Here is a 12,188-nt window from a genome sequence, read left to right on the forward strand (position 1 = left end):
TCCTTCTACTTGAGATGTACCACATAGACCTTCTTATTCTGATGCCTGGTCCTGATGTGGGACATTACGTTGGACGTCTGCTTGCTGCGGAATTCGCAGTAGGGACACTGGAAGCGGGGTGGCTGGCCGCATTCGTATTTGTAATGCCTGGTCATGTTTCCCTTGACAGTGAAGCAACGGCCGCATCTGGGACAGTTAAAGGGCTTGTTGTTGGTACCGCTTTTCAGATGGTAGATGTTCCTCGTGCGGCTCTCAGAATAATAATTCGTCATCGACACGGACGAGCAGTCCTGATCAAAGTCTCTGTTATCACTCTCGGACTTAAAACCTTTGCAAGACTGCACCGTAAAGTTCAGATCCAGCAGCGGGGTCGTCGCGTAGAAACCTGAAACTTTAAGATCACCCGATTAAATCGGACAAAACATCTCGCCGCTTTCGAGGCGAGAAATGACGGAAAGGTTCGAGGGAGTCAATTCGAAATTCGTAAGGAGCTTTCGAATTCCCTTTAATGGAGCAATTGGAAGGTTTACCAGATATTCATGCTTTGTTGCATTGCATTAATAGCAAAGATACCTTTGAGAATCGTGGAGGTATCTTCCTGACGAACCTGTATTCAGCAACGCTCGTCGCGCGAGTTACGGTGACAGCAGAAGCGCTCTGTGTGACTTTAATAAATGCTATTTGAAATCTAAATCTCTAAATCGTGTGAATTTTTTACCCCTTGTGAGAATCTATAATAACTAGAGATCTATTCGTAAAATTGTAACACGCCAGTTGTGCAGTCTTCAAGTGACGAAAGATCCGTCCTGCCAGCGTCTGGTCGTATACTTGTAAAGGGATGTGAACAAGAATGGCATGAGTGTCCAATCGCTTTGCTAAGCCATACCATCTCAGCGATGGACACGATAAAACTTTATTTTACAAAACAACGTACAAACGAATCGTGACTCTCTTATAAAGTAGAAGCAACGATATTTCCCCGGACATCTTATATTATAACATTAACTATCTCAAAGTTATAATCTCTTCCGATTATCTTTGACTTTGGTTTTCGTTTGAATCTCCGCTTGAATCTGTATGTCGGAGAGCAGTGTTTCTCAATACGAATGCAGCCACTTATCAATTTTTTTCTTAGTTATGCAAACTTAACATGTGACTAAAAAATCAACTCTTTATTGATTTAGATAAAGAATTCTAATAATTTATTTTTTATTTTTTTACTTTATAAACAAAAAAAATCTCTTTAGAGCACAGAATATACTTCATAAGACAACAATAGAGACTAAAAATACAATAAAAACCAATAAAATAAAATAAATCTATTAATAAGAAATAAATATTTGATTCCACGTAATAATAAAAATAAAAAAAATAAAAAGTATAACATTGTGTCAATCAAATTTAATTTATAAGTAACAGATTATTACAGTAAATTTATAATAGTCCTCTTAGAGTCAAATCATGTGTGAAAGAAATCAGTTCAGTCAGAGAAATCATTACCACATACACATAATCGATTCAAAGATTTAAACTTTCCATAGAAAGTACGACTTAAACCTTTATACAAAAATAAGTTATTTTTTAGAGATTTAACTGGAATGTGAAATTTTTTCTGCAACAAATCAAAACAAATATACCCGTTTAATAATAGAAATAGCAGATCAAAGAAAGCTTTTCTTACGGTTAATCTTGAAATCATGAGTTTACTCAATAAAAAAAAAATAAAAAAAAAAAATCATAATTATAATCAGAGTGACTCGTAGGCGTGTGAAAGCTTACTCTACGAAAAAATAATGTTTCGAAGCTATTGAATTAACATACATTTATTATTTTGATATAAAGTCAAACAATTGTAGCATATTGCATTTGCATTTAATTAAAATAATATAATAACTTTATAGTATTGATGCTTTTAAAATATTTACAAGAGCGAATAATAAATTCTAATTTAATTGCATTAACAGTATCTTAACAATTATATAAATTCAAATTTCGTATATTTTTATTATAATTAAAAAACAATTTTCTTTAGTATTTTTTTCAACAATTGAATCATATAATCTTTCATCAATATTTTGTCTTTCAATATTTACAGTTTCAATTTTATTATTAGCCGAATTTTTATATGAACAAATTATTAAAAACATTAAGATTATATGAAAAATAACAAGTTAATTCTCATAAAAATGTGGCGATAACAAGCGAGATTGAGAAATACTGGTGGTCTCCAGTGACGATGTATGAAGATCGCGGTAGAAAACGAAACCAGTGGAAAGACGAAATTTCTTCGAGTAGTTTGAGATCAGGCATGGAATGGGAGATACGCACGATCTTCATGTCGTGCTCAGAGCTTCATGTCAAAGATAAAAACTTCCTCTTCCGGATGTTTCTTCCTGATGTGAGCGTAAACCGGCGAAGTTTGCTTGCTACGGAGTCCACAATAGGGGCACTGAAACCTCGGCTCGTGTCCGCACTCGTAGTTCACATGGCGGTCCTTGTTCCTTTTCAGGGTGAAGCCACGCCCGCATTTTTGGCACTGGAACGGCTTCATGCTATCGGAGCTAATCTTGCGTGTGCGTATCCTCCGGGACGATTTCCGGGACCCCTCAGAATTAAGCTTGCCATCTGCTGCCGGTCGATATTTGCAGATCATATTCGGCCCGAATGGCGGCAACACGTGGAGCCCTGAAACACGGAGACGAAGATGCTGAAGAGCATGCTCAAGTGCGCGCGAGAGAGAAAAATTTTTACGATGACTACATCATTGGATTCTCCACACAGTAAGCGACGCATAAAAATTAATGATTAAATCTGAAAGATGCTCCTCGCGACGTGACCTTGTATGTACTCAGCATTTCCGTCTTCGTCTACACGCATTGTAAATAAATAACTTATATCAAACTACGTGCATAGCACGACGTATTGATCTTACATTAAAAAGATCAATAATGTGATGATTATGTCGACATATTATCTTGAAACATCAAGATAAATCATTATCAATAGTATCTTTATTTAACGATGAACGAATTTATACACCTGTAAGTAGAAACGACGACAATTTGCAATCGATTATAAAAATTTGATTAATATACATTTACATTTCTCGACAACACGAAAATCAGAAAGTGTTAATCTCTCATAGGGTGTTAAAGGTTTTGTTTTTTTTTACAAATGAGAACCATTTAGTTGAAAATTCAGCTGCATACTTTATTAGAAATAACAACTTGTAGGGGTGGACGTGTACTTAATCAGAGTCAAAAAATGGCATTGTCCTTCCGATCGAAGAACATCGGCAAAAGATTCGGATGGTGTACGCGCAAATGACGAATGATATGCGCCTTTTGATAATTCTTTGTCGGGCAATACTTGCACTCGAATCTCGGCGGTTGCTTGCACTGATACCGTAGATGCGTCAGCATTGACTTTTTCCACTTGTATAGATTGTGACAACTGGGACACTCGAACCTGCCATTTCGTTTACTGAGGCTGATTTCGCGTTGATAAACCATCTCGAGTCTTCTCTTCCGCCTCGGAAGAGTATCTGAAACCCATAAAAAAGAAGACAGCGTTTTAATACCGAGTCGATTTTTAGCTTTCTCTCGTAAAGAACGTGTCCTGCAAAACCATTTCCACGTATCAGTAGATCCTCCTTCGTCGATAAATTATGATGATCACGGTAAAACCGTTTCTCAGTAAACATTGTTGTTACAAAGTCACACGTCCATTTGAACATCATCAATATGTTACGGGACTTAGAAATAAAGAAAGAAAGAAAGCACAAAAGGAGAAAGAAAAGTATCGACCAAACAGTAGTTACCTTTATTGACGCGTAGATCAATAAATATTGTCACTTTATTATATCTCTCCGTCGTCTAATAATTGTCGTATAAAATATCTAGTATGTAATAAAATCAGCTTGAGTCGCGTATACCTTTAAATCGTTCTTAAGTACATGAATTATTAAATTATCAAAATTCAAAAGTGGACGTTAAAACGGGTAATATTCTCAGCTATTTCTTTCTTACTATTAATCTTATTTATTAATCTTATTAATAAAATAAATGATTGATTGATAAAGTTGTTTTATTTTACTGAGGAAAATAAATCGTTTTGAAGACACGGCTTGATTTGTTTTATATAGACATGTGATTTAGTCATAAAAAACATTAAAAATTGTGTATCAGAAGATTACCATGAAAATAAAGCTATCGCGATTTTTTTGTTTTTATCAGTACAGAATTATAAAAGATATGCGTACAAAATAATACGAACAAGATCTGTATGATTACTGTTGAGATATTTTCTTTTTAGTAACTCACGGAACGTATTTGACATTCAATATAAAAATGTATTTTTTTGAGGCAATTAGAAAATAAGTATTATTATTATCAATAATGAAAATGCAAGAGTTACTAAAAAAAAAAATCTCTCATATACACACATATAATCATAATTGATATGTGATTGATTTATACATACTACATGATTATACATATTTCTGTAAATTTTAGAACAATTTGAGCTTAGGAACATATTAACGTAAAATTTGAATAAAATATACACAAGACTTTTATAAAATGTTATTCATTTATATTTCTCAAATTCTTCAAAGAAGTTTTATTATTATTGATTTATTTAACTGTTACTTCTCAATCTTTTTTAAAGAAAATTTAACAAATAATTAACTTGTTTCATGTTGTACATAATAAATAATAATTTCACTGAATATTCAACGATTCGCGCATACCTATCACTTATTTTATAATGTATATTCTGTAATATTGTATATATTCTTTTTTTAGTTTATATACATAATTTTTATGTATAAATTGAAAAAAGAATATATAGAATATTACAGAAATTACATTATAAAATTACTTTATAAAATATAGGATAGATTTGTATCTGTAAATATAAAGATGTAATTTTCGCGCGTGAAAGAAATATATATTAAAAATATAAAAAATGTAAAATTAAGTATAAATACATCAATAATTTCTCTTCTTGAAACTCGTTAAACAATAACAATACACGATCAAGTGTACATCATACGTCATGGATATAATTACATAAAAATATTAGTCCAATTTTCTAATGGGCAGAATCGTTCTATAGTCTCAGTCATTTCGGGGTTCCTGCCAAGAGAGCTTCGAATTGGTGACAATGTCGATGCAATAGAGCTCGCTGTCCGGATGAAACGTGCGTATGTGCGTCCACACATGCGTGCGTTGCCGCAAATGATGTTTGCAATACGGGCACTCGAATCGTTGCGGTATGCCACACTCGTATCGATAATGTCGCATCAAGTGACTGCGATGCTTGTAACTGCGGTGACATTTCGGGCACGGGTGGCGGTAGGACATCTTCTCGTCACAGTTGACGATACGCTGCTGTTGCTGCGACCACCTCAGAAACGAATCTGGAAAAAGAAAATTCGCAATTGGTTAGTCAACGAATGTGAGTCAACGCGCGACGTGTTCCTCGTTACTCGTCTTCACCTTCGAGGACTCGTCGGTCATCAGGATAGTGGAACAAGCTTCGCGACACTTCTCGTGCAAGAGCATTATGCTCGATTATCCTCGAAGATCCCTCATGTAATCTTGCTGTGCTATCAGAAGCATCGTCGAGGAATCTACATCATCGAAAAATTAACGCAACCGTAGGGATCATCGCGATGACAATTACAATGCAAACACGATCAAGGTATATAACACGGCAATAGAGATAAAAGATAAGAACATAAAGATGTAAATCCAAAGGGAACATTTGGAACATTTGGACATAGGATAGAGTTACATTTCTATAAGATGGAAATACCTGTATTATATTTTCTTTATAGACAATGCGTTGCAAGTCTGATAAAAATCTGAATTTTTTTAAATGCATAATTCAAAGCTATATACAATCGATATTTGTTGATTACAGTACTAAATTATTTTGTTTATTAGCAACAAAATGTGAATAATTATACAATGATTGCGAATTATATCGAGGAGAGAGAGTTACAAGTTTAGATACATACTTTTTTGGCATTATTGACAGCTTATAATAAGCATCAAAACAAATAGAATATATAATCATTTATTTTATAAACTATATAATCTAAAAGACTAATTAATAAAGACAAAATATATAAAATACATAATAAATGTATAAAGTGAAACAAGATGCAACCAATTTGCTTTTCCAACTAAATTGTTATCACAAATGAACACATAAAAGCAAATAATTTGTAAAAAAATTATGGACAAAAACAAAATATAACAAACACTAATCGCATTAAATCATCACTTCTCGTTTCGCTCACAGAGATCACAGGTATTAGTTAAACCGAGTAAAATCAAAACGCCCATAACGTCCGAGGATACCTATTATCTTAGGAATCTTCAAACATTTACACCGACTTAACAATCCCCCATGTAATTTTAAAACCCATATATTTTTTCTCAAAAATTATCTTAGAAATCTTCAAACATTTACGTAATTTTTATCAAAAAATTATTTTTGATAAAAAATATAGATTTTAAAATTACACGGGGAATTGTTAAATTGGCGTAAATGTTGAAGGTTCCTAAGATAATAGAAAAATAATAGCGCATATTTTTATCAAAAATTCGATCGATTCCATGATCGAGGAAACCGCAAGAGAAGAGCGCTAGGCATCGAGGCTTCAATTCAACTTGGTATCAACCGCGTAGACAGGCCGGTCGTGGTGATTGCTCTTGATGTGCGAGTAGACGTGCGACCGGTGCTTGCCGGTGTAGACGCAATGCGGGCACCGGAAGCGCGGCGCCTTCCCGCACTCGTACTCGAGATGCCTGTGCAGCCCGCGGTACCACTTGTAGGTCTTGCGACACTTGGGACATTCGTAGGTGCCGGGCGACGAGGTGTTCGCCATCGCGGTCGGCCCGATGCGCAATCGACGTCGACGGACGGTGACAGGAACGGCGGGACCGTAGCAGGAGCTGCTGTAGAGAGCTGTAAAGCACAGGTTCGTCAGTCGGTGATTCACCGCGACAGGGAGGGAACTGAACGGTAACACTTAAGAGCGACAATCTTTCAAACACGTTCAATCTTTCTCTTTCGTGCGCTGCTTTCGTTACCCGCTTTTTTTTTCGCGGAGCCCAATCTTGCAGCAACTCTTACTCTGAAAAATAACGGATAAAACGTAGGACACTGTATGTTGCATCTTGGACACTGCGGTGATTAGCAATGGAAGAAACAAACTCCGAGTGTAAAAAAAGAGTAACATGGGCTTAGTCTCGTTGCGAAAATGATTGATGTAGTGAGGATTACAGCGGGATATTTACATTTATTTTTTCATTTTCTTATACGAGAGATAAGAAATGACAGAGAAGAAGACTAGCGCGCTCTCGTAAGAGCGTAATATGTACATACATACATAGCTTGTTTTAACATGTTAAACTTCGGATCACATTCACATTGAGTCTTATCGATACAACTATAGGCACAAAGAAGTTACGGCTGTAACGAATTAAGCATCGTCGCCACCCTGGAGTCATCTGGAGACTCCATGTCATTTCTCATTCAAAGACCAACAGCGTAATGAAACGCACAAAATATATAAAAATTCACGCATAAACTAAATATCTCTCTTTCTCTCATTCTTATGAACAATAATAAATTTACAGCTAATAGAAATCTCTATTCACTCATCATTTAACCCGAAAATCAATATTATAATAAATTCCATGTAGCTTTCTTGGAACAATTCTTATTTACGCGGGATAGACGTCACTGCCGAGGTCCATCGTCGTCACGTACATCCTGGGGTGTCTCGCGCGCACGTGATTGTAAATGATCGAGCGATACTTCGCCCGCTGGCTGCAATAGGGACACTTGAAGCGCGGCGATTTGCCGCACTCGTACTTCTCGTGCCTCTTCAGGTCCTTGCCGTTGACGTATCGTCTGCCGCAGCGCGTACAGATGAACCGCTTGTGTCGGAGAGCGCAATACTCGTCGGTGACACCTGAAATCGAAACGACCATTACGATTAGAAGAGGAAGACGAACGCGCGATGGATTCAAGGACTCATCGATCCAGGCTGGATATCTCCCTTCCACTACGATACTTGAGCTTCACCTACCACGAAGAGAAACAGTTCCTCGAGCTACTTCGTCGTGAAAATCGGATGGGTCAAAGGACACTCTATGGTAACTCGACTCGCAGGCATTTTATTATATTGAGTTTCCCTTCACAGGAACGAATGTCACTTTCTGTTATTTCCTGAGCATTTGACAGAGGACGCAAAATGGAACGAAAGCGAACGAAGAAAAGCAAAATGATGACACGAGCGGCATGTTGTGACACGTTCGAGCTCTGTGTGTGCTCGAGAACGTTCCAATTGAGTTATTCAATACAAGCGCCTGAAGCACAATGCCTGACCGGGATGGTACTTTCGGATGTGCGCGTAAATGTTCTGCGTGAACTTGGAGGGCTTGTCGCAATAGGGACACTGGTACTTGGGCGCCATGCCGCACTCGTGGCGCAGGTGCCGGGTCATGTTCTTCTTCAGGGTGAAGCCGCGGTTGCAGCGCGGGCAGTAGTGACTCTTGTTCACGGAGTACACTTTGCGCCGTCTCCTGGCGGCGTTCTGCCGAGTACCTGAAAAATTCGAAGAGCCAAGTTAGCGGCGGGGCGCAATTAGCTCTCATCCTTGCTCATGAGTGCGCATGGATCCGTGTCGTCGAGAGGTGTCAGGAGGATAATGATTAACATAACGCAACGGACGCAATCACGCGTTCTTTGAGCAGTCTTACAAGGTGGATATATCAGTAGCTCGGAATGAGAACGATCAATGCCAATTAATGACCGAATCCTCGCACGGTAGATGAAGAGTAACGATTGACGCCAATTTATGATTAAAAAGAAACAGTCTTCAGATCACAGAAAGTAACATGGATTGTTCTCGTTCCTGGATATCGTTATATTCGCAACAATGAATGCGACACAAGACAAATCACCGATAAAGTCACGGTGATTGAAAAACATAAACGAAGCCATACGATTTATTTCACACAAAATTCGAAACTCGAATTGTAATCGCGCACTAACAAGGTGATAAACATCAAAAATACACCGCGAACCAGCTGTCTATCGGACTCCATTTGTATTACATTTAATGTTATGATCGATCGTCTACTTTTATATCTACAATGAGATTGCATGCGAACTTCGTGTGGCGTTAGGCTACTAAAATTCGGAATAAAAAACCGTGTTTAACATGGATACAGAATATCATGTACAATAATTCCCCATCGTATGATTTCCCATCATGTTAACATTGTAATGTTATTATATCCCATGTAAAATGATGAATAGTATCTTACATGCTTAGTGAATGTTGAACGAACAAGTAATATATGACGCAATATACGAACTGCTACCAAGAGTCATAAAACTCAAAGATAGCGGATGTGGTTTTCTTCTTAATAGATAATCTTCATTAGAGCATCAATGCTGCCCGATCTGAAAAAGTCAAAATATGACAAATCAGTTCGAATCAAAGTCAGAACTTTGAAAATCAAATATCTGAGAAATAAACAGTATACTTGTCAATAAAACTGCGAGTTTAATCAAGAAAAAAATAGGACAGAAACTGAATCAAATTTTAATAATTACATACAATATGTAACAAAAATATTATTAAATTAAAAATTAAAATATCTAGTTAAATAAAATAAAGAAATATTTAAAAAATCTTAGTACAAATGCATTAAACAAAATTAAAGAAAAAAAACCCACCGAGATTTAGATTCTACATCAGATTTATGGGAAATGGACTATTGCATGAAAAATTATATTACAGATTGCGTCTAAATTTCTAAAGTTTTATTCTCTACATATGTATGAATAAATGCGAGATATATTTATATTAATTAATATATTCTTTTAGCTCCCCCGCACATAGAGCGAGATATGATATCGTGCTACGGAATCGTTCAAAACATTTTGTTCACCCCGACCGGATGGTTCGGATGCCATCGTCTAATGTGTCTGTAAACGTTCGAAGACGAATTATCCTTTTTGTGACAGTAGGGACACGCGTATCGCGTCTGCCCGCATTTGTGTCTAAGTAAGTCCCACATCCTTCGGAAGCCCGCGTTGCATTTCGAGCAGATGTAGCTGCTTATCGGTCTTAAGTTGCCCCACTCCGACAGCTGTATATCTGAAAGCAAGCCAAGACATTAGTATCAAAGAACAATCGTTTCTAGTTGCAATCCTTTCTGAGACTGAATAACATCGTAACGTAGCCGAGCGATACGATATAGGAGCCCTATACTATTTTAAATATATAAAAAATTTTTCCAAAAGTAATATCGTATTCAAATCTAATCTAATTATTTTTTTTATATATGCGCTATTGTAATTTCGGGCGAGATTCTGATATCGACATCGCTCAGTACGCTCCAATGAGTCTTACATCTTGTTTGATACAAAATAATAATAAAAATTGATACATTGGATATACGACGACAGATGCACACTAGTGAATGCACCTTGAAGGGGTACTGAATTATCGCAATTACTATCTTTATTTCCGTTCGTGTTGTTTTAAAGTAATAAACTGACGTGCGCAATAAATACAAATTTATTCGCTATATGTACAAATAAGTATCAGTTACACGTTCGCAAGAACGAAATATATACGCACATATTTGGATAATGAGAAATATAAAGCTATCTCTATTTTGTAAGAAATAATAGTCCTATTATCTCGCACAAAATTCACTGACATAACGATTGAAGCCGTTTTTAACTAGACAGATCAGAATTACTTGTTCTCAGAGAAAATTTATATAATAATATACATAAAAAGTTGAATTATGCGAGAACGATGATGGAATATGCACGTTTGTGTATCATGAAGATACACAAACGTGTTTTCTCATACTTTGTCGCGCAGTTAACTCGAACGTTAACTCTTTTCTTTGTTTTATTGAGTTAAACGATATATTCGAGCATCGTTAACGATCAGATTGTCGACTGTACATAGATTTGTAAATCATACACTTTGCAATACAATTGAAGAGCTTGTTTCCAATTAAGAGCGATCTACATATAATCTCTTTCTTTTTCATATACAAGCAGAAATATATTTCTAGATATGTTACAGCTAGTGTATATCATCGAAAAAAATACACCTTTGTTAAAAGCATATTTAATCTCTTCGAAAGCGTGCTCTTCAATTCTTCTTTTCACAGTTTTTACTTACATGGTAGGAACTTACAATTGAGGAGAGGATCAAAATTTATTTTCATACAAATTTACATAATGCACATTTATCTCTCTTGCAGACTTTTAATTGCAAATGTTTACAAATATTTCGAAAAAGTGGGCATTGTAGATTCCTTTCAAAAAATTAAAGCAAGTAAATTTTAAAAGAAAAACTTTTATATATGTTGCTTTTATTTTTTTTTTTTTTTACAAGCATTGAACTCAATAGTAATGAAAAGACAACAAACAATTTATAAAAGAAAAAGTGGAAAAAACAGTAAAAAAAATGTTATAGATTGTAATCTATAAAAGATACAATATTTGATCTTTAACCAATTTATTAAAACGCTCCACTATTTCATTTAATTATATGCCCTATATTAATAAGCGAAAAAATGAATATTAATATTAATATTTTTTTTTTATTCAGACTCTTAAAACAATTACAATTACTTAATTAATCATAAATGTCCAAGAAACTTTCATTGGTATTTAAAAGAAAGTAAAATTTAATTTGTACAGTCATTAAATTTAATACGATCTAAAAAGTAAAAATGAAAGTTGCATAATATAAAGGAATAATAAAAATAGTAAGACAAACATAAATAAATTAAGATTCCAAATCTCTTAGTTTCAGTCTATTTTAAAGTTTACGTCACTCGTGAAAATTTAATCCACACAAATTGAAACAACTACTCGATGGAAGACGACGAGTCGCGTAAGGAGGAGGTACACGAACGAGGCGATTCTAATCTATCAACGTACACTGGTTTTCCGTCGTGCCGCATTCTAATATGTTTGTAAATGTTCGACGAACACTTGTCCCTCTTATTACAGTAAGGGCACTTAAATCTCGGCTCTTTCCCGCAATCGTATTTCATATGGGTTTTCAGCGTCTTCTTGTATGTGTAACCAGCGTTACACCTGGGACAGTGGTATGCCATCTT

The 12,188-nt window shown here is 35.6% G+C and overlaps 1 protein-coding gene across 23 annotated transcripts in view; it reads right to left on the bottom strand.

Annotated features, from left to right (window-relative positions):
* Positions 1–12,188, bottom strand: part of LOC140676205 (uncharacterized) — a 229,874-nt gene that overhangs the window by 123,760 nt on the left and 93,926 nt on the right. The window contains exon 7 of one of the 23 annotated variants that reach the window (XM_072911020.1): positions 2,187–2,685. The exons of 19 other annotated variants lie outside the window; for them this stretch is intronic. In XM_072911020.1, coding sequence (XP_072767121.1) covers positions 2,345–2,685 — 341 coding nt within the window. In that variant the 3' untranslated portion in view covers positions 2,187–2,344. Of the gene's footprint in view, positions 1–2,186; positions 2,686–3,220; positions 3,545–3,815; positions 5,423–8,362; positions 8,629–12,188 lie in introns of those variants that run through there. 3 more of the 23 variants (XM_072911039.1, XM_072911033.1, XM_072911051.1) reach the window with 3 other exon arrangements.

Source organism: Anoplolepis gracilipes, chromosome 2, assembly GCF_047496725.1.
Source record: "Anoplolepis gracilipes chromosome 2, ASM4749672v1, whole genome shotgun sequence".
Classification (NCBI taxonomy): domain Eukaryota; kingdom Metazoa; phylum Arthropoda; class Insecta; order Hymenoptera; family Formicidae; genus Anoplolepis; species Anoplolepis gracilipes.